Genomic DNA, 23,104 nt, shown 5'->3' with positions numbered 1-23,104 from the left:
GCACCTATAGGTATCAATCATAAAGATAGTTATAAATATTTAAACATATTTCCTGTACCTACATCATATTAAACAAGTAGTCCAATATAAAATAGCTTGATGGTAAAAGTATTTAGTTATTTAGATTAGACAACTATCGGTACTTCGTTTGTCAGGGATTATGATATTGATAGATTTTGGAAACAATTACATTTAATTGAGTTTTAAATGGCATTTTTTTATAATTATAATTTTAACTGTAAATTATATTTGAGTATCTATATGTATAATAATATATAGGATAGGTATAAGGTAGCTAGTATTAGATTTATATTTTATTTGTCTATATAATATCATTAACTTTAATGTTGACGGCAATATAATTTAATATACACTGCATATTAAACTTAACTATAGTAGAATCTATATGAACTATCATTAAGTGGTCCATATAATACAAATTAGTTATAAAGATAAATGTAGTAGGTAATTATTTAATATCTGTTTTGTAAAAAAACTGTACGAAACGTAAATTAACTTGTTAGAATTGTTTTAAACATACAGGTACTACATACTATATTGTTTGGTTACTGTACATAATTTCGATCGAAACGAAACTATTTTTATTATATATTGTATTGGATAAAGATACATACCACTACAGCCACATACATAACTGTTTCGTGAGTCCCAAAGAAAATACAATAATTAGATTGTATATATATCTAGTTAAACGACAGAATAAAGCTTTTATGTAGTCGTTTATAGAACGTAAACAATAATATATGTAATATAATGACTGACAGTTGACATTTCCGTCAAAGTCCCATTGAATGATAATAATAATAAAATCGTCTCATAAGCAACTCATAAAATAAGAATAAGAAGAAAAAACAAGGGGCAATAAAATAATATTACAAGTTTAACGTCATCGCGTTATTTTCAATTCCTGTATATTATATGTATATATATATGTATATTACTCCACATTATAGGACAGTGTGGGACGAATGGTCTTGTATTCCGGTGCGTGGTGTTATTTTTTTTTTAATACGATGAATAAAAAAGTATAAAGAAAAACTAGTTTCGGCGCCGTCTTTGTGATTCTTCTGCAGTCTCCGTCAATCTCTCACTCTCTCTTATTCACTTCTTTTCTCTCTCCCTATAGCACGACCAACTGTCCGAGTCTCCTCTTCTTTACACATAATATATAATATAATATATAGGTATAGATTGTGTACGTATAAAATTGTTTTTCGTCTCGCTGTTTCCCTATATATTATACATATGCGCTCACGTAAGCACATACATACACACACACACACACACACACACACGCACACGCACACGCACACACACCACCAACAGAATACTCAGTGTATATTGAAATTAGCGCGGCATCGATCGTTTATTGGATTAATTATGTGCGCCGGGGCACACATTAAAACCATCGCAGCCGTAGCCGCCGACGTTGCTACGCCATGCACTGCCGCCGACGCCGCTGCCGCCGCCGCCGTAGTCTTGTCTTTTTTTTTTTAATGACCGTCTCATTGTTTTATCGTCTGTCGGCTGTGTGGACCGTCAACACGTTTTATATTATTATATATTCGAGAAAAAAAACTACACCACCACCGCTGCCGTCCAAGATAGAGGTATTATACATAATATATACCTGCAGTATTTTTATAATATAATATACCTGAGTATAAAAAGAAAAAACCGAAATAATAAAAACCCATAAAAATAAGACTGCACCCATTTGCCGGCGGCGTCAAAGATGCCACGTACAGGTCCTATATTATATTCTTTCATTGCGTCGTCGTCCTTCTAACCTTCCTGCAAACATCAATGACGATTCGGTTTTGAAGTTTAAATGTTAATAGTCTATTCACTCTCAATTTTCAATACTGCAGTTTGTCAGTATACCTACATGATAATTTGTACATATATACTTGTATCTACTTATTTATATGGCGATAGTGATATCAAATTGCTTTTCGAGCTTGGAAATTATCTCGTTCAATACAGGCTGAATTAGTTCCCATGCCATCGACATGTCCATCTACTTTCATTCACCGATGATCTGAATTGGTACCCATTTGATCTTAAGCAATTTTTCACAACATAAAACATGTATGCCTATAGTAGTAAATCTTATATCCATGTCAGCTGATTCATAATTTTACTAATACTTAATGATAATTTTTTTACATTTAAGAATTCTCAAAAGAAATAAGAATTCTCAAAATTCTCATCAAGATGAGACATATGTATATTATTTTGTCTTCTTCGGCTTATTCCAGAACAAAACTACTGGCTGTACTACAGTTCATTGCTTTTATGCTATTCGTAAAGTCGCAAAATGTGTAGCAATACCTAATACAATTGTTGACATCGTGTTCATTGATTTCTAACAGGCATAATATGCGTTTTTAAATAACATATTAGCATCAAAGTGTCACAATTTATTGGAGTATTATTGCAAATTCAATTGATATCGGACTTACTATCTTAGTGAAGAAAATACCAACAGATTGACCTCGATGTTCGTGCTTTTATCGATTGACATTGGTAAATTCTAGGATATACAAAACAATTAAGTCAAATTCCAAATGATAATTGTAATTTGGGCTTTTAAAAACGAAAAATGATATATTTTAGGATAAAAAATTTAGGTATCATGGTAAAAGTCTGATTTATAAAAAAATCTAAAAGTTATATAACATTTTTACAACGGGGTTTTTTTATTTTGAACTTTTACTATAGGTATAATTTATTGTTTTTCATATAGGTTTTCCTGATATTCGAACTTTTACTATAAAATCATGTATTATAAAATCATGTAATAATGTAGGTATGTCATAATATGTATATCTATAAAAATATTTGAACAATTAATCATGATTGATTTTGAATGTATATTCGAATTATTCACTATACACAATGTTCGATCTACATATTTATGTATACATATATACTATTGTTCGTCCTTTATTTTTACTGAAAGCCATTATGTGAGGCAGTTCAGAACCTACACATATAATATGATGTATTTCACACAAGCCTAACAAACGGTTTTGTGTAAACAAAAGCAAGTCCGACATTATTTTATATTGATGACTATATTTTGCTCAACGCTTACGCGTTATACGTATAGGGATAATTTTAGTGTTCACTACGGGGATTTATATTATAGGTAATTCTGTATTCCCGTGTAGCGGGGACATCCATGCTGGATCAAAATTAAAACATCGATCCGTACCTACGATATAAATATGTTGAAATGTTTATATATTATGAAATACCAAAAAGGTATAAAATCTTTCAACTGTATTTTTCAATTTTCAATATAAATTAATAAGAACAAAGTTAAGATGTTTGAAAAAAAAACTAGGAAGTTTTTGTTTTTAAATAACCTTACCTAACTACGTCCTATACTTATTTACAACTTGAGTTTAGGACAAGTTTTCTCGGACGAATCGGTTTCTTCGAAAAGCCTATAATATAATAATATGTTGCTGTCTTACCATTAAAAAGAAAAAATAGGTCATGCCATATTGTATCATATGAGTTTATGACTTTATACCATATATAAATATAAATTATAGGTATATACTATGTATACATTTCTTGGTTATTTTATTTTTTGTTGTTGTTAAATTATTATTCAAGCGCATATTTAATGAAACACGGTAATATGTAAAACGCATATGTGCGTACACTGCATATATACATATAATATACGGTGTAGTTGTAAAAAAAAAGTGCCTTTCTTTGCGGCATGGCAGTGCCGCGCACACGGTGGCCGCGCAATGCGATGAATTTTCGCGACGGACGTGTGTTGTGTCGGAGTTAATGAGCCGCACGTTAAATATAGATATAGCGAGTGGCGCTCGATCGTAGCCCGACAACATTAAACATTTATAATTATTTATCGTTTGCCCATTTATATACCGCCGGGTAAGTTTCACTTTTAAATAGATCAATAGTGATAATCATAATATATTTATATTTATATATTTTAAATCTGGATATAATTTTTATTATGGCGTTTTAAGTACCAGCGGTGGCCGCAAAATTCGCGTCACGCGTTATCCGTTGTTTCTCTATAATGCGTACAAAATATGTAGGTACATGTTATACGTATATATTATAATGTATAATACCTATGTATGTATGTACGTTGTATATGCCAAGTGATGCAGTTATCGTTTGTGTTGACAATGAGTGAGTTACCACGTCGCCGTCCGCGTGTTATATACTTATATAGGTACTTATTCGACCGGTTTTCGTATACTTATATTTAGTTACCTAGTGCAACAACACTATATATCATAGGCATTAGGCGTCACTAAGCGGTATCGGAGGGTACTTTTGCTAATACGAAAAAATACAATATTAAAAAAAAAAACTTACTAAATGGAAGATTTTTATAAATAATTATTAATATAAAAATATAATATAAACAATACCTACTAATTTTACTAACTAGTAATTTTGCAGTTGAGTATGTAAAAAAATATTTTTTGATACTAACCGTATTTATAATGCCTATATTAGACGATGATTGTAAAGATATGCTAGATATGTCCATCTTGGACTATACCAATGTATAGAACTATTTTAAAGTTTAAAATTATCTCGAGGCACATCTAAAATCTTAACAATGTCATATCAAATTGATTGATCATCTTTGTGTTATATCAGATAACTATATGGAAGAGGATTAATAAACAACATTTTTTTAGTATATATATTTGTTATTATCTGTTATTTCATATTAAACATTTTTTTCTACGCAATCATGATTTTATATTTAAAAATATAAAATAGTTATGTATAATATATCCGTATTATTCAAAGCACGGCTGTATATTATACACCATGTTTTGAATCATAATGAAAATATGTATCGCTTATTAGGTAATATTATTATTCTTTACCTATTTAAAAATAAATCGTATTATGATGTATATGTATATGCGCTATGCGCACACGATTGAATGGAACGGTGTACATACTGCAGGCTTAGAATAGATTACATTTAATCTATTCTGTGCTGTAGGATCCTCCAAATACATAAAGAAAATTTCAATAAATAATTATTACATTTATAATTATGTATACGAACTGTACTAAAAGGATTGGCCAACTAGTCACCCTTTCCATGTACACATCGAACAGTGCAGCGTATAGTCGTACGCAGAATCTCTAAGGGGAGGGATTTACTGCAGTATATACATACATCAAACGGGAACCCCCTGCTCCACCGGAATAATATAATATTGATCGTGGACAAACCTTTAGTTATATAGGTATATACAAACGCACAATAAAATATAGTATATGTACCATGCTATATAGTTGACTTTTCGATAGTAATTATTATGGTTGACTCGTACACATAGGTTTATGCATTTATATATACACGCATAATATATATGTATAAAAAAAATGTGCACGTCGAATGATTCTTATCGAAAAAAAATTACAATATTAATCGATGTTATCATCGTCGACCAGAGTTTTAGTGCGAATATTTATTATCTCCCCCTTTCCCTTAACACTCTATACTACTATACCCATCAAATATTTACCTATTTTAATTTATTTTATTATTAGACGTTTTATTTTGTTTTTTATTACATATTATCCTTCTTGTTCTCTTCGTTTCGCGTACCTACATAATATGCATATTATATACCTATACATGTCGTATAGCTTGTGATCTAAACGTGTTATAAGAACGACGAACTCGTCTCAGCGGCGGTGGTGGCGACGGCGACGATGTCTAATTAAGCACTGCTTCGGCGACGTGGTGGTGGAAGACAGTGGCGTCAGCTGAGTCGGTGGGGGTAGGAGTGGGAATTAATTCGATCGTCGGCGCCGGCGTTATCGGAAACTGGATATTTCGTCTGTTGTCGGCGGCGGTTGCGCTCAGGAAACATTGTACGTGTAATGTGTACCTATGTATTCTTCCTATAATATTATATTATATACTTCGTCGACGACGACAGTCGTTGTATATTATTGAAATCACGTTTATATTACAATAATCGTTTGCGAGCTTATATATATATATATATACATTTTTTTCTGTACCCCCGATCGATGGCCGTCGGCCAAAAGTCACCCGAAACAAAAGAACGTAGGTACATGCTTATAAGTAGTCTATACGTCATATTATAATATAATAATAAGTACACTCTTGTTTGAGTGGAAAATCTATATTACCTATGTGTATTTTGATCCGTCACATAATACTCACATACCGATTTTATAATATAACAGCGATCGTCACGTTTTTACGATTATTATACGCGCGCACCTCAACACATGCGCGACTGCGTATTTATATGAATGGACAAGAGACCCGGTTTTTGTGTCGCGTGCGCGTATAATAATATAAATAAATAATATTATGTATATCTACAGATCGGGTGAAAAATGTTTTACTCGGGTGTCGTCGTCGTCACCGCCGCGGCACGCTGCTGCTTCAGGCGCCACAAGTCCACCCACGTCCCCCGCAGTAATACATAACAATATGTGTGTATCGGTGTGTGCATTGTGTATGTGTGTGTCTATGTATATATATACTATATAGGTATAATATATATATATATATACATATATTCGAGATAGGAAACGGGTCTTGTGGTCGTCTCGTCGTCGTGAGCATGAACGCATATAAAACGATAGTATGTTATACATATACGTCAGTCTGGTTTAGGAAGTATGGGTAACCTACCCGTGTATATAAATGTACCTACGTACAAGTACGCGTTACTATAGTATGTATATTCTATATAATATGCCTATAATAATACTAGTCCGTTTCGTGATTTGCCGCCCCTTTTTATTTTTTACAGTTTTTTTCCGTTTCACGATTGTCTATGTAAGCTATAATCATACTTCTTACACATCCCATATAGCATATACATTTAAACTGTATACTTCATAGATACTTATATAGTATTGTACAGGTACTCGATGACAAATATCCACCGCGGAAGACTGATGACATAATATCATACGTCAATGACGTTTGATTATACATACACCTATAATATAACTATATAAGATATGTGTATATATTATTGTGAAAAAAATCCTATCGTACATAAATACACTATATAAATTATAAACAGTATATTATTTCCGGTGCACCTAAACTTTTACCATGTTACAGGAAATAAGGATTATGATAAGCCACCAAGCTGTGTGATGGTATAGATTATAAATAACATAATAATATAATATAATAAAATATTATATTATTAAATATAATGTTATTATTACCTACCTGTATACAGTTTGGTTTAATTATGGGTATACATTATTTTTTTGTGTGCATGAGATATTTTGTTGTTTTCTTTTTTTATTGAATGCAGACAATATAGTACCTATATAGGTTCGTTCTTTGAATTGGCTATAGATAAATATTTATCTATTTATTTTTATAAACTTATATTACTTTTTTTTTGTATACCTATATATATAGGTACTTATATTTTTTGTAGATGTGTTTTTTTATACATGATTAAACAAGTCTTCGATATTTTTATTTACCATCTTACGAATAGTACGTATTATTGTACATTCAAATCTAAATTTATGTTGAACATAATTTTTATACCTACAGACAATTTTCCCATTTTAAGTTCTATGTTTATGCATATATATACTATGTAGATATATTCACAAACTTCATACGCAAGTAGATTTTAATTGAATAAAAATTAGATTTTATAATTATTATCAATACATTTTACATACTTACCATATATAATATTATAGGTAGGTACCTATATAAATCCTATGATGGTTTGACAATTTATATCATTTTTGTCAATGAAATATAAGTATAATATACACTTATAATACCACTTGAAGTTTTTACTGTATAGATATTATTGATTTCTATTTTCTACAGCATGAGTACTCAGTACATAGGCTATAAATGTTTTAACAATGAAAATTGAGTATTCTGCGTACAAATAATATTATACTATTATAACGTACGTAATATTATAAGTAGGTACTGTAATTTTACCTGTGTGCAAAATACTTTTATTTTTAATAAAATTGAAAACTTTATATTTATGTGCATAAGTAATAATAGTACATATTTTATACGAGATTAAAAGTAATAACTTTACTATAATACATTTGGCTGTATGCGTAGCTAATATTAGTGTAGGTACCTATAGTATTATAAAATAAGTATTAACTATAGCTAAAGTTACTAGATATAGCCGTATAAGTATACGTATGAGTGCATGCAACTCTTGAAATTCGTCTCTATGGTCAGCTACCAATTTCCGTATGATTTTTATAATATATATCTTTATCATTTTATATGATTTGCACCGCTACCAATGAATACATACAGCTTGATTATGTTTTATTATGTTTTTAAGAAACATATTACTCTAACAGATGGAAAACCAGGTATGAGAAAAACGTAAAATATTTGCATATGCGCTGCTTCACCCGACACCGTATAAACGAGACGCATTGACTTAAAAACAATATTACCTATATTCAATAATAATTATATTTAATGGAGCTCATCAATAATAGTGTACAGAATCACAGATTAGTAGCAGTCGTACATTGTAATATAATAATAAACAGAATATTATAATAATTTTAGGTATAAAAAAAAGTCTAACTGAATTCAGCGTTTCACTGAGAGTTTAAAATGGTATCACAATAACAACTAATAAATGATTACGTAATTATGTACATATGCACACACGAAAAGCAATTTGTCATAAACCTATTTTTGTATATACCGAATAAACACTTTTTGTATACACAACGCAAACGTCGCTTCGGCCTATAATATTATTGCATGTAAATAAAAAAAAATGTGTTATATTATAATATACCTAATAACATTGCAACAAAAACAGTTTATAAATACGTGCAATACTTAATCAATAACTCGGAATAAACTTATAAGTTTATAACGGGCTACTGCAGACGATGAAAAGTCTACTCTTGAAATCAAACTAACACGATTTGTTTTCGATACATTCACGTGAACCCCGATATAAATATTATGGATACCTATAATACCTATATCAATATTATGTAGGACGTACGTGCCAATATAATATATTGTTATTTATTGAATTATACATGTATATAATATAGGAACATAATAAATATTATATTGTGTATATAGGTATACCGCAGATACTATAAACACAACTTATCGTTACTATATGCAATTACCTATAATATACTCATTGAAAATATATTTTATTTTTAAACGATGTAAATTATTTTAAACTAGTTGCCTGTGGATTTACTCCTTCTTAAAATCTGTCGAATGTAACCTAAGTGGATTTTTAACACAGTTATTCGGGTAGTTTTAACCAAATATAAAATACAAATCTAAAATTATATCCAATCATAATAATTATTTTATTTTTTGTAACCAATATCAACCTTACACAAATAAAGAAATTTTCGAGGACTAACAAATCCCTATGTGAGCACTTTTTTTAGAGGTTCAAAATTAAAAAAATGAGCTTCAAGAACACCTCATATAGGTTTGATATGCTGATGCCTTAGTCCATGGATAATATAACATTTTAAACTTTTGCAATATATTTCATATAAAATATACAATAATTTTAAGTTATACATTTAACGCAATACGCGTTCATTGGGTTCACTAAACACTGAAAGCATGAACCTAATGATGTATTATACTACAATATAGGAGCCGATTTGATAGTTAATGTATGTTATATGATATTATTATGATTGTATTTACGAGTATACATACTAATTACTAATATGTACAAGCTTTGTTTCCTTATTGTGCTCATCTCACGACTTTACTTGAATCATATACATATATTGCATATAATTAATTTTAACACACGTCGCTGCATATACATATATATTTTCATTTACATAATTATGTGATGTCCGATGTAGTCCGTACGCAAAAATTAGTATTATGCAAGTATAAGTATATAAATAAATATAATGTACAATAACGTAATAGTTATTATTAGTTTATTACCATAAATGTTATATAATATTATAGATGTATTATACTATATATTAAAGCAATATGTATATAGAATATAGATTATAGATAGCTGGTATTATATATATATATATTATATAGGTACCTTTTTTCCCTCTGTTATCGCAACTATAAGGTGCAGGGGACTACGTTAGCTTATTGCTTCCATCTCGTGAGCCACGACGTTTATTGTAGATAACTACTTTTATTAGAAACATTTGGATGTCGGGTGATGGTAAACGAAATAAGGGACAGGAACTTCGCGGGCCGACAGGAGTCCGCCACCCTATCGAAGACAACTAGAGTGGTAGCTATAGTATATATATATATAAGTTATACCAATATATAGGAATAAGGATTCATATCTTTACACACTGAATTCCATTGACATTTATAAGTAGTCCTAATGGTCTATAACAGGTTTAAGAGATATACAATAAACTACGTACTATAGGTACATATTATTGATTATTATAATATAACTCAGCTATGTATAGCTCATAATAGTGCTATATAGTATTATAATTTAAACCTATATTCCATACTAAGCCCATTATTATACTAAATATACATACATTATAAATTCAATATATTATATATTATGTATCATATACCATAGTATCATATATCTGGGTATTAAAATATACCTTTTTGTTACAGAATATTATTATATAAATGCGGGTTTTGAACGAATAATTGTAATGTTTTTTGTTGTGGTTTTAGTATCGCCGCAGTTGTTTTCTCTCACCTATATAATAGGTATTATATTACATTATAATACATGATATTATATAGATACAAACTAAAATTACGTTGAACACGCATATGCATGTACCTATATAGGTGTATATGTTTATATTTTATTGTGAGGTAGCCCTGCTGGTTAGTGCAGGTTACAGTGTTATAACGTGCGCTTATTTATTGGTATGTGCATAATAATACAATAGATACATCATTCAGTAAGTAGGTATAATTATTATTAATTACCTATTTATCCAGATCTCTTGTTTCCCGCAAAACAAAATTATTTAGCACTTAAAAAATTTGAATTTTTTAGATGTACCAATTATGAGATAAATATATATTCGTATATTATTACATTCGGGAATAATATGAGTGGTTTATGGTTATAATTGATCATTAGTAAATAGGTATATTTATAATAGTACCTACAAAACAAAGCCTTTTTTGAACGGGTAGTATGTGGGGGGACTAAGTTGAACATTGTGTCATCCATGATCATAATTCATAAGATTATATATAGCCATAATTGCCAATAAAATATATATATATTATATAGTGGCCTTCAGCACCTCCAATTTTTTCATCAGAAGTGCGTCCTCAAGAAGGTTTTTGTCAATAATAATCACAAGACACAAGTGGTTAGTATAGGGAGATTATGTGATCTATTTGTCTGTATTTATATATTACTATGTATATGCATACTATTATATTACCATTCACTTCTCTAAAAGGCAAGACATATGAATGGACTACACAACCAGTAGAGGGTCCTATTCTTGTAGTTGAAAACCAGATAACTCAATCGCACATGAAATAGTGGCTGCCGTGGAACCACTGAATATTATTTTTGCTCTGTGCCATAATATGAATCGAACTAAAGACTGTGCGCGACGTGATCATCTGCGTAACCTCTGCGCAACTCCAAATCCAGGGCCCAGCTCCATGTATATATACCATATAAATGAAAAAGAAAAGCAAAAGTGTATATTGTAAATATAATATGCGTACGTTAAGTCATCGTGTACATATAGAGCTATCATTTAGATGTATTAAATAATTCGTAAATATACATGAATATATTTAACATACAAGTTTTGTGCGTGGAATTTTATTGGATTGAATGCATATTTGTAGGTAGGTACCTATATGTTTTATAAATTACCATTTACTACATTTTATGCCTATTGGCCATACATTATCATGATTATCATTATTATCGAATAATATGTCTCGGCGTCCGTCCGGGCCGTGATTACATTTCTACATCTATATTCTATATATATATATATATATCTATACTAATACTTATACCGATGTATATATGTATATTTATTATCCATACCCATTTTTTCTACTCATACCTATTGCGTGTGTAGGTACCTATACTTTTTTTTATTATTATTATTTTGTTGGAAACACGTCGATCTCGTGTAAGTACAAACATGGCGGTGGCACATCAAAGAGACGTTATCTGTTACCGAACGGGTTCCGAACGGACGTACAACGTTTCGGCTCCGCCCCGGAGGGCTGTACCAATACGCGACCAATAGAACGACAACCACAACGCAATATACATATATATATATATATATTATACACGTTTGTGTGTGCTAGAGTGTACGGCGTATAATTTAGTGCACGTGTGTTATATATAATAACGTGACGTATATACCGTGTGGTTATATTTTGCACGGAAATCGTGGCGACGACAATGACGACGATGGTCGTACTAGCTATAGTAGTGCGCCGAAATGTTCGTCTTTGATAATCTAAAAAAAAATTTATGTCTATATAATATATAGTATTGAATAAATTAAGATAATTATGAAAAGTCATAACTGATATTTGTTGGCACATAATATAGGAATTAGGATTAGCATATCGATGTTACCAGGTTCAAAAAGCAATTTCTCAAGTTAGATTGAATGTAAAAACTAAAAAGAATTACCTTCACATGATTTCCAGAGGAGTAGCCAAAGATTATAAAGGCGGGGGGGGGGGGGTAGGCCACTGTCTCCATGCATTCAGATCTTTACACTGCACTAAGTGTAGGTACCATTATAATAGTCTCAACTCTCAACTAAAATAAAAAGTTCACCTCTTTTTTGGATCATTTTTATGTAAAGAAAAATAAAATAACAACATTTTTGAATACACAAAAAATACTTATAACTAGTTTGAAATTATAATGGATAATTGACGAGTGTGATAAGTTTTTTCGTTACTTAACCCTATATATGTCTATACATCTATTTAAATAAGTTCATACCATATTTTGTAAATACATAACAATAAAACAAAGATGAATTATGAGTCAGTGTTCACTCATTAATTCGAAAAACATAAATCATTAATTTTGTAACAAGATTTTGTTTTTGGAAAATTTAAGATACGTGAAAATGTCTGTTAAAATAATAGCCTTAATATGTATTGATATATAGCATATAAACTTAAAATAAATTACAAGTATTTATGTACCTACCTAATATAGATTAACACGAGCAACTATATTGTATATGTGTCTACCAAGAGTGTATGTATTAAATTGGTACAAATTATAATATATAACAGGTAGTACCAGCAATCTGCATAAAGTCCACCAAGTATTATTAAATTATGTTAACGTTTTTTTGGCATTCCCGAATACCTGTTGAAAACAGTAAAAAAAATTCACGAAATATCGCGGGCTGCATACCTATGTAATGCGTCCTGTACATGTATAATATACGCGAGTCTATGTAATAATATGTATTTTATGTGTGTTATTGGCTGTCGACAGGAGCAGTGTGTGTTTTATATTGAATTGAAATGTGGCGGATACATATATTATACACTCTCGCGTATCGCATTATACCTATATATACTGTATATAATATATTAATTTTAGATTGCGCAAATTGACATGAGCCGCGTATAGATTTTATTTAAAATCAGGTGTCTTGTTGTTAAATTTTTCAGAACGGCGGCGGCTGAGTCTGTGCGTGGGCTGCGGCGGTGCGATCAACGACCAATACATACTGAAGGTCGCTCCGGACTTGGAGTGGCACGCGGCTTGCCTCAAGTGTGCCGAGTGCCATCAGTTTTTGGATGAACATTGTACCTGTTTCGTGAGGGACGGGAAAACCTATTGTAAATTAGATTATGTCAGGTAATAATCTTAATATTATGTTATTATAGTTATATAATTATTTGTAATTTTACCACTTACGTCTTATATTTTAATTTTTAAATAATAACTAGTAAGTTAATATTGTAAATAAAACGAACTCATATAATATGAGAAGGGGCTGTAATTTCAGCTGTATACATTCAATGTATCGAGCAATTATAAATAATAGTATGCATTAAAGATAAAATTCAACTCACCCATCACAAGTTTGCTAAAAACCTATAAGACCTATGCTGGGTTCATGATATATTATCTTATGTATTGTGTTATTATATATATACTAATAAATTATATTAGGTATATATTATTATAAGACATATTATATTCACTGCGATGGTTATAAATATCGACCAACAGACCATACATTTAATGTATAGGTATATATAATATACATAATGGCCAATGAGTAGCTAATGTCCTGCTGAACAATATACATATATTATAACACACAGTATCTTTACAAATCTGGTGGACATTAGTGATTACATTAAAACTGCTATTCCCATTAATTTTTTAACTCAAAAGTTGGTTGACTTATATATAGGTATACTTGAAATAATTGACGAGGCACCTATATGAATACTAATAAAAGTTATAACGCATAACCATACATATATTTTAACGATTATTACGTATTATGTTTGATATATATACCTAATACTGAAAAATCGTTTAAATATAAATCTTGTCTGAGAGGGTGAGGTACTGGGATCCTCGGTTTTTCCTTGGATCCATTCCCGGATAAAATATGCATTATTATATTATATACCTACCTAATACATTTCAGTATACTGCTTGTTCGTATGACGTTTGTAACTATAGCACATTACATTAAAACATATATATTTACGTCATGGTAATATATTATATCGCCTTTATCCGTTGAGATGTATGTATTATATATTATAGGCGTTTCGGATACTATTTTTACGGAGCATAAAACGCATTACGCACGCAGTTAAATTTTCAACTGTTGTATTTTTTATATTATTATGACTATTATCTTTACATCTAATGCTGTGAGTTTTTTTTTATCACAAGCTTATATATTTTCTTTTGGAAACATAAATTTTAACGTTTTTCGTATACCACGTGCTCTTTTGGCAGAATGTTTATAGCGCGTAAACTCATCGTTAGTATGCGGTGCAGACGGTATGAAAACGAAACAATTTTTTATAATTTAGTTCGGAAAAAATACAAACATTTTAATAATAAATTATATTTATGCGTCACACGTTATATACAAACTATAGTAAACATATAGTTATAACTTCTAAGACAACGTCCGTACAGTATTTAAAATTTTTTGGTGGGCTTATAATTTATATAACATTATAACTTGTCAATAACAATCAGTCATCACAAGTCACAATGACTGCAGACCTTAATATAATATGTACAGCTGGATAGGTCATCGTATATGCCTAAATATTGTTTTTTTTTTCTTGATTAGTATCTATTGTTAGTCGAAATAGGTAAATTAATACTATAAATAAATTATATACAGGACGGTTTACCAAGTTACTTATTTTCTACTCTCATGTTTTCCTCTATGCATTTATTAAAATTCTGATTTTTGGAAATTTAAAGTACCTTTATACATCTTAAAGGCTATATAATTTCCAATACTTAGATTTTTATACTATTTAATTAATGTCCTGCGTACTCACTTTTTACTATTAGTTGTTGAACAGGTAGATTTTGGAGTGTATAAATCAAAATTTAAACGAGTATAGTTAGATACCTGAGTTTTGGAACTTTTTGTAGGCATAAGTACTAATAAGTAATAACTATTGACCATTATAGTTGACTTGAAACATATGGGAACATGATATAATCTTATAATTAAAGCTATTACTTACATACAATATAATTATTATTTTAACATTTCGTCATAATATCGTATTCCATTTATTAAGTACTGGATACAGAATGAATCACCCTATATTGGCTATATTTTATACATATATATTATATCTAAATAGATGTACCATTTAAGCAATATATATACAAAAAATTTGCCCACATAGCAGGTATTCTTTGAGACTCGTTGAGAGTGTTCTTTGCTTCGTTTTTCTCTATACTATATTTCAACTAACCTATTGGTTGCTGTAGAGTATTTTGTTTTGGGTCATATTTTAAAATAGAGGGCCTGCCATGCATTGCTATGGAATTTTTTTTAAAATAAATTAAAATAATATTTAATTAATTATTGTTTGTGCAAAGGTACAACAAAAGACAATTTTATATTTGTAGCTTATAGACTCAAAAAATACTTTTAGGCATATTTTTATGAAAGTTTCAGAGATTGTTCTTAGAGATATCAAAAAAATGTAAAGAGTTATTTAAACCACGTTTGAAAAAATACCAACTGCTTTAATATTATTATCCATCCACCACAGGCGAATCGCCCATCTCACCACCTCGGTTGGATTAGTTCACAACGTTATAGGTAGATTGATGCCGATTTTTCCGTGAGCTGAAGTTCACTTAAACTGTGATGAATACACTAATTTAGCTTCGTATTTTATGAGTGTTCATTTTTCCAGTGCGCGGAGTCGGATTGTATAGCTAGTATGGATACTATATAAAAATAATAAGTTCTATAAGTATAATATAGATACAACTTTTTCATTTCTTGAATGTATTTGAATCAAGGTTTTCAGAAATTGTTAAATCGATAACCTGCAATTTGATATTTGATATATTTGTTAATGTATAGATATTAAAACGTACCTATATGTATAAAACATATTATACCTATAACAATTGAGTACTGGCGTACAGCACTATTAAAATTTTTACCTATATTGGCTAAACAACATACAAATATGGTATGTATTATACTATTATGAATAGGACGAATAGGTATATAGATGGACAGTTAGTGCGTGTTTTATTTAACGACAAACTGAATGCGGATACCGTTATATAAAACAAACCCGTATATTTTTTTTTGCTAATTTCTGTGAACACAGTCATTCGATATTCTCGATATATATAACATATATAATAATATATATGTCATATTTTTTTTAATGATTACTATGTGCATTTTGTGACGGACGTCAAATGCATCTGCACGCCTCTTGTTTTCGAATGTCTGCCGATGTTTACACGGTACTCATACCCAATTCTCCCTTTGAGTAAATAAATCGGCTCTGGGGCCTTCCATGACAGATGACATTGTGTCAATATAGGCACACACATTCTATTATTTCCTGCAGCAAGGGTCATACGAATGCCGCCAAAGTTATGTGTATGTATATGCGGTGCATGTTTTTTTTATACGTATGATGTGTATAGCCGTATAGGGTAACGTCGACACTCGACATAATAGTAATAATAATAATATAATATACGACAATCAAAAGGGCTCATACAGATATATTCCACTATAGCCCCGTACTCATGTTTATATTTGTATCGATAAATCATTTAAAATAATCTGCTAAATATCGATCATCACTTTACAGAGTAAAGTTGCACTATTATATTATTACGCGTATAACATAATGTAGGTACCTACCTATTTAAATCTAAAATATTGTGTCCATCTCATCATCAGTCAATCGCATTCTATGTTTGAAGTAATCATTACTAACGAGGAATATAATAATATTATAATGTACCAACATATCATATTCTTAATTATAATACATAAATACTTACCTCAGTCTTGAATTATAACATAACAATTGATTATAACTATACTGTAGTTTTTATTTTAATTTACAACTTTTAAAAATCTACTAATAAATTGATACTTAGGTATTTCTACTTAATATAATACTAAGTCATGATTTATAAATGTAATAATTGACTTACAATAGTCAAATTCAAATACTACAAAATTCAAATACCATCATAAAATGGTGGGTTTTTTAAATTTTGGTTAGGTTTATTTTTTTTACTCTCGGGTAATAACTAATAAGTAATTTATTTTTTATGCAAACTGTTTTTTCATCATTATACAAAAAAAATTCACATGTCTACTCTATATAAGGTTATGTAACAATTTAATGTTAATTGTTAACGACCGTTGGTGTGCTGACTGATTTATCACATACAAACAGAATAAAGTACTTATCGAAATTATTTATGAAATATTCTACAAGAAATCGTGAATTTATTGTTATAATAAGTACAGGGTTCAGAGTACAGATCACTGGATTGCGTAAGCCGCATAATACTTAGCAGTCTGTTAAACCTATATCTGGCTAACTAGTATTTACACACAATATTATCAGAACATAAAAAATATTATTATATTATTTTATTCCAATATTGTCTTTACATTTTTCATTTGATGACAATGATTAGTTATAAAAAATGATGCACCTATTTGATTTTTTAAAAATATACTTTGTACTATTAAATGTCTAGTTACAATTTATTTCATTGTTAAATCTACATGACTTTTGATATAAGACTTCAATAATTGGGCATATTTATAGATTTATTATATAACATGCAGTATGTTGTGTACAATGTATACAATGCACATATCTAAATATAATAATAAATATACGTGTTTAGTATTTTATGATGTTAAAAGTTAGTATTTACTATTTAGGAATTTTTAAGATATAGATTTTAATAATTAATCGACTCACGTTAATTAGTATTAATCTAACTCATATTGAAAAACCACTACAGAATTATTTATATTTAATCATATTTATATTCATATTTGATAATAGCATTTATAACGTATGATACTATAATATTTTCGTATATAAATTTATGGTTAAATACAAATATATTTGTCTAATCGGAGATTAGGCATGGTTGGAAAAATGAGTTGGGGAAAGGGGTTGATTGTAAAATTATTTTTTTTCATTATACTCTGTAGAGCATACATATCTTTATAAACAACAACCTTTTCTGATTTGTTTTGAAGAGGGGAGGGGTTAGCCATATGGAGTTGAGGTGAATGACGTTCGCACCTGAAGCGCGCTAAATTATATAAAACAGACCTGATCTAAATGTTAAGTTCTTTTTTCATGTAGATATTGTATAATTCACGCTTTTCTACCAAATTTAAACCAGCAAGATTTAGTTAATAATGGAATAACAATACTTATTCTCTATTTCACGAAAATCAAAACTCACTAGTTATTTCTTACAAAACCAACTATTAGTGGTCGATATTATTTTTATATTGTACAGGTACAAAGTATGTAATGTACTAATACATATTAGTACATGCATCAGTTCATTATATATTAGTATGATGTCACTAAAATGGTTAGGTTAGGTGTTTTTGAAATTGAAATTGTTCCTTATGATGTTGATAATTTAACAATAATCAATATTATTACAATATTACATAATAATTTTGTCATAAAAATTTCTGAAAATTAGATAATTTATGGCGTCAGAAATAATCAAGAATAATTAATATAGTCAATAGCCCCCATTAATTGCGTATAAGTAAACAAGTAAACAAGCAATAAATTATTATTATAGGTTTTAATATTTAATGTTTAACATCGTTAACTTTGTGTTAATATGAGTTATTATATAGATAAGTGATGTAACTTGTAAATATTGACAGGTATTGTTTCTTTAATTTAATATGTAAAATGAGAAAAAGGCTTTTTTAAATCTATTAGCAAAATGAGTTTCTGGCAAATTTAAAGATACATATTCGTTTTAATAGCTTCTACCGTTTATACCATGAAAAAATAGATTGGTTAACACAGTTTTTTGATAGTCACCTACATCGTAGTTCTCCTCTTTTTATTGGCTGTCAATCATATATATATATATACAATATACATATAAACCATGGACAAAAATCAACCAATCAGAAGTGGAGAACTACGATATGGGTCGAAGGTGAAGGAGAACTGAAAAAAACTATTACAGCTGTGATAATACCTATCTCTTTTGTCATGGTTTATACTACAACGGCCGGAACTCGAGGTTACAATTTTCTAACGAGCAATTTGTTCATTTCTGCCTCTGGATGCAAATAATATTCTACACCTGCAGTATATTTTCAATGCAAATGAGACGGTTTGGACACTACAGTCATTGAATGCAACACATTTTTTTGCCACAATAATAAATAGTGATGCTTGGCATTCGGCGTCCAACCGTCCGTGTGGTTCCTATATGTATATGATAGACGTTTGAATAACCCGTTTCGTATTCCAATAAAAAATGATACTGCAGGTGCATAATTGTGACACGAACGTGGTTTTCGAATTTTTTTTGATAGGGTCACTATCGTAATAATTGTACCTAGATATATTACTATATATTTGACTGATATTATTAGTTTAATAGGTATTTTCAATACAGTGATAAAAACGACTGTACGGAGATAAAAGGATGAGCGTTAAGGATACTTAGGTATAGGTACTGCAGTCCATCTCCGTGTTATTTTTTCCTAGGTCGCTGTAAGGTATATACTATACGTGTATAATAGTAATATGTAGTAGTGTACACATATCATTAAATATTGTTATACGAACACAACCGCGACACTGCGCGCTTCTGCGTTACACTTTATCAGACTATATATGGCGGAGTGCATATATTGTGTACGGTACGAGTATAATATAGAATCCATTAATCCTGACGTAGTGTTAATGTAGTAAGTGTATAATATACAGGATCGTGTAAAACGATTTATTTTTTTCGCACTCGTACGCGCGTGTTTGTTTACCAAGTCGACCATGAATACAGTAGCCGCGATCACGGTATGCGTATTATTATAATACTGAACACACACCTTTAGATGATCCGGATCGCGTTGGTTTTACTTAGACCCGACTGCGGCGGTGGCAGTGTGGCACACGTGTTTTCGGTTTCCAAAACGGTACTTATTAAAATATGTACGAGTAGTGCTTATAGTTTTTTGTCCTCTACGATCTATATATGCACGCGTATATGTATATATTGTACACGGCATCCGAAAACGCTAATTGTGGATTGACATGTTGTTTATGTAATATTTTAAAAATATTATATAAATCTTGTTGGGTGGCCGAAAAGAGATCCGATATGTCTCGGCTTCCGCGTGTTTCTTGTCGTACGTTGCTCGACGCACTTGACAATACGACGAGCGCACAGCGACAGCGGTTAGACCTTTTTTAATTTTATTTTTTTTTATCAAACCTGTCAGCTATTTTTTTTAAAAAATATCTCTCTCGTACTACGACGGCAACTGGCAAGCCGTGCAAAAGATTATTATAATAAATCCGTCTGGAACACTCGTTCTTATATACGGCGTGAGTTATATCTTTAAGTCAAATTTAGTTTTCAAACGTTTATACATAAACTAATAGGTATAAATTATAATAACTCGTCGCAGGCAACAATATTAAAAAAGATGATTATTAGTGCAAATAACATTAAGATTTTTTAGGGGGGAGGTCTAAAGCCCTACTTTAACAATATTGAATACGTTTTTTACAACATTTAGGGATGCAATGAACATTTTTGAGTGGGATTTTACATCTAAAACCCGCCGCTTATGTGCGCCTATGATTGTAGGGAAGGCATATATTATACTATATATACTCTTAATGTGCGCAATTAAGTTTTGTACTTTATATGAATTCATTTATACAGGCCTCGTACAAATTTGCATCGGATGTTCAATTTTAAAATACGTATAAGTGTGTAGGTATACTACAATTTTAATAATATTTAAAACATAAAATATTGCACTTAGCAGTGCAGATGATAAAAGTAAAGAACGTTGCAATTAATGGAGAGCAATAGGTACCTTTTTGTTTTATAATAGTCCCGGTTATATGATGTATATGATATTATAGGTCCCGCGTTTTATGATTTAATTATTGGTAGGTACCTACATAGTTATTTCGGGTTTCTCAAAAGTTGAGGTTTTTGACGCATCGATCATGTTTTACTTTACTCAATTATATAACAAGTTGTAGAACTCTTTTGGCGATTTTCCGACTTGGTTTGACGTTGGATGTTTCAAGAGGTCGGTTTGTTCGTTAATCAAGTTAATTTCAAATTCGTCAATCACGATCGGGTCATATGGTGATTATTAATGTGCAGTGAGGAAAATGTTCGGCGAGTGCGAACTTTGTCAAAACAACCACATAATAACGTTATGCGACACGACGAGTGTATATATAATTTATCGTGTGTAGAAATACTCTCGTATTTTTAAATGTACCTATTTTTGGACAGTGAGAATTAAATTTTTTCTCTTCTCATCGATAACGATTTGATTGTTTCAGATTATTTGGCACCAAATGTGATAAGTGCAACCTGAGCTTCGACCGAACCGAACTCGTAATGAGGGCCAAGACTAAAGTTTATCACATGGAGTGCTTCAGGTGCAACGCGTGCAGCAGACAGCTCATACCCGGCGATGAGTTCGCGTTGCGCGACGACACGCTGCTGTGCAAACATGACCACGACCATCATCCGGGCGTGAACGGCGGCGGCGGCGGTGGTGGCGGTGGCGGCGGCGGTGGCGGTGGAGGCGGTGGTGGCGCCAAGAGTAAAATAGCCGCTCAGCTGCAGCAGAGTAACGAGAATAACAACAACAACACTGCGCTGGCCGACCACAACACTAGCAGCACCAACTCTTTGCACCACAACGAAGGGTCAAATTCCGGTACGTACTTGGACTCGCAATTATACCACAGCTTAGCTATGTTATCGCCACTCTGTTATTGAAATAATATTTTGAAGGGGACCTAAAATCGTTCGACATCTTGGTGCAGTGGCTGCAGAAAGAAAAATCTATAGGTATTTTGAGGAACAACGTAAATTAGGTGTAACGGTATCGAATGTATAATGAGAATCCAAATTGAAATCCTAAACTTGATTTTCTGCATGGTTCCCCTGTCGTCTAAAAAAAAAATACAATTTAATAACACATTACAACCGCGTTACGTACGTATGGATTTTCAATTACGCGACGCCGCACAGTGTGTGCCCAACGCCGGGGCATCAAAGTTACGTCTTTATAAAACATCGCCCCTGGGTTTTATATTGTATCGTAATATATAAAGGTATATACATGTATATCAATTTATATAATACACTATACATATATATATATAACATATTTTGTGCTGCTCAGCTAAATGTATGTAGGTAAATGGATGTACCGGTAACCTACGTGGTGCAAACATATACTTTGGTGAAAGTGTAAAGGGTGG

General features: G+C 30.7%; 1 protein-coding gene across 3 annotated transcripts in view; it reads left to right on the top strand.

Moving 5' to 3' along the window:
* The window catches only part of LOC111037710 (insulin gene enhancer protein isl-1-like), a 51,567-nt gene that overhangs the window by 14,795 nt on the left and 13,668 nt on the right, over positions 1-23,104 (top strand). For 2 of the 3 annotated variants that reach the window (XM_022320430.1, XM_022320432.1), the window contains exons 3-4: positions 13,709-13,922; positions 22,172-22,554. In XM_022320430.1, the coding sequence (XP_022176122.1) occupies positions 13,709-13,922; positions 22,172-22,554 (597 nt within the window). The remainder of the gene's footprint in view (positions 1-13,708; positions 13,923-22,171; positions 22,555-23,104) is intronic. The other variant, XM_022320431.1, reaches the window with a different exon arrangement.

The sequence above is a fragment of the Myzus persicae genome, unplaced genomic scaffold (assembly GCF_001856785.1).
Source record: "Myzus persicae strain clone G006 unplaced genomic scaffold, MPER_G0061.0, whole genome shotgun sequence".
In the NCBI taxonomy this organism is placed as follows: domain Eukaryota; kingdom Metazoa; phylum Arthropoda; class Insecta; order Hemiptera; family Aphididae; genus Myzus; species Myzus persicae.
Note: the sequence above shows the minus strand (reverse complement) of the source record. Positions and strands in the feature narration are given on the sequence as shown.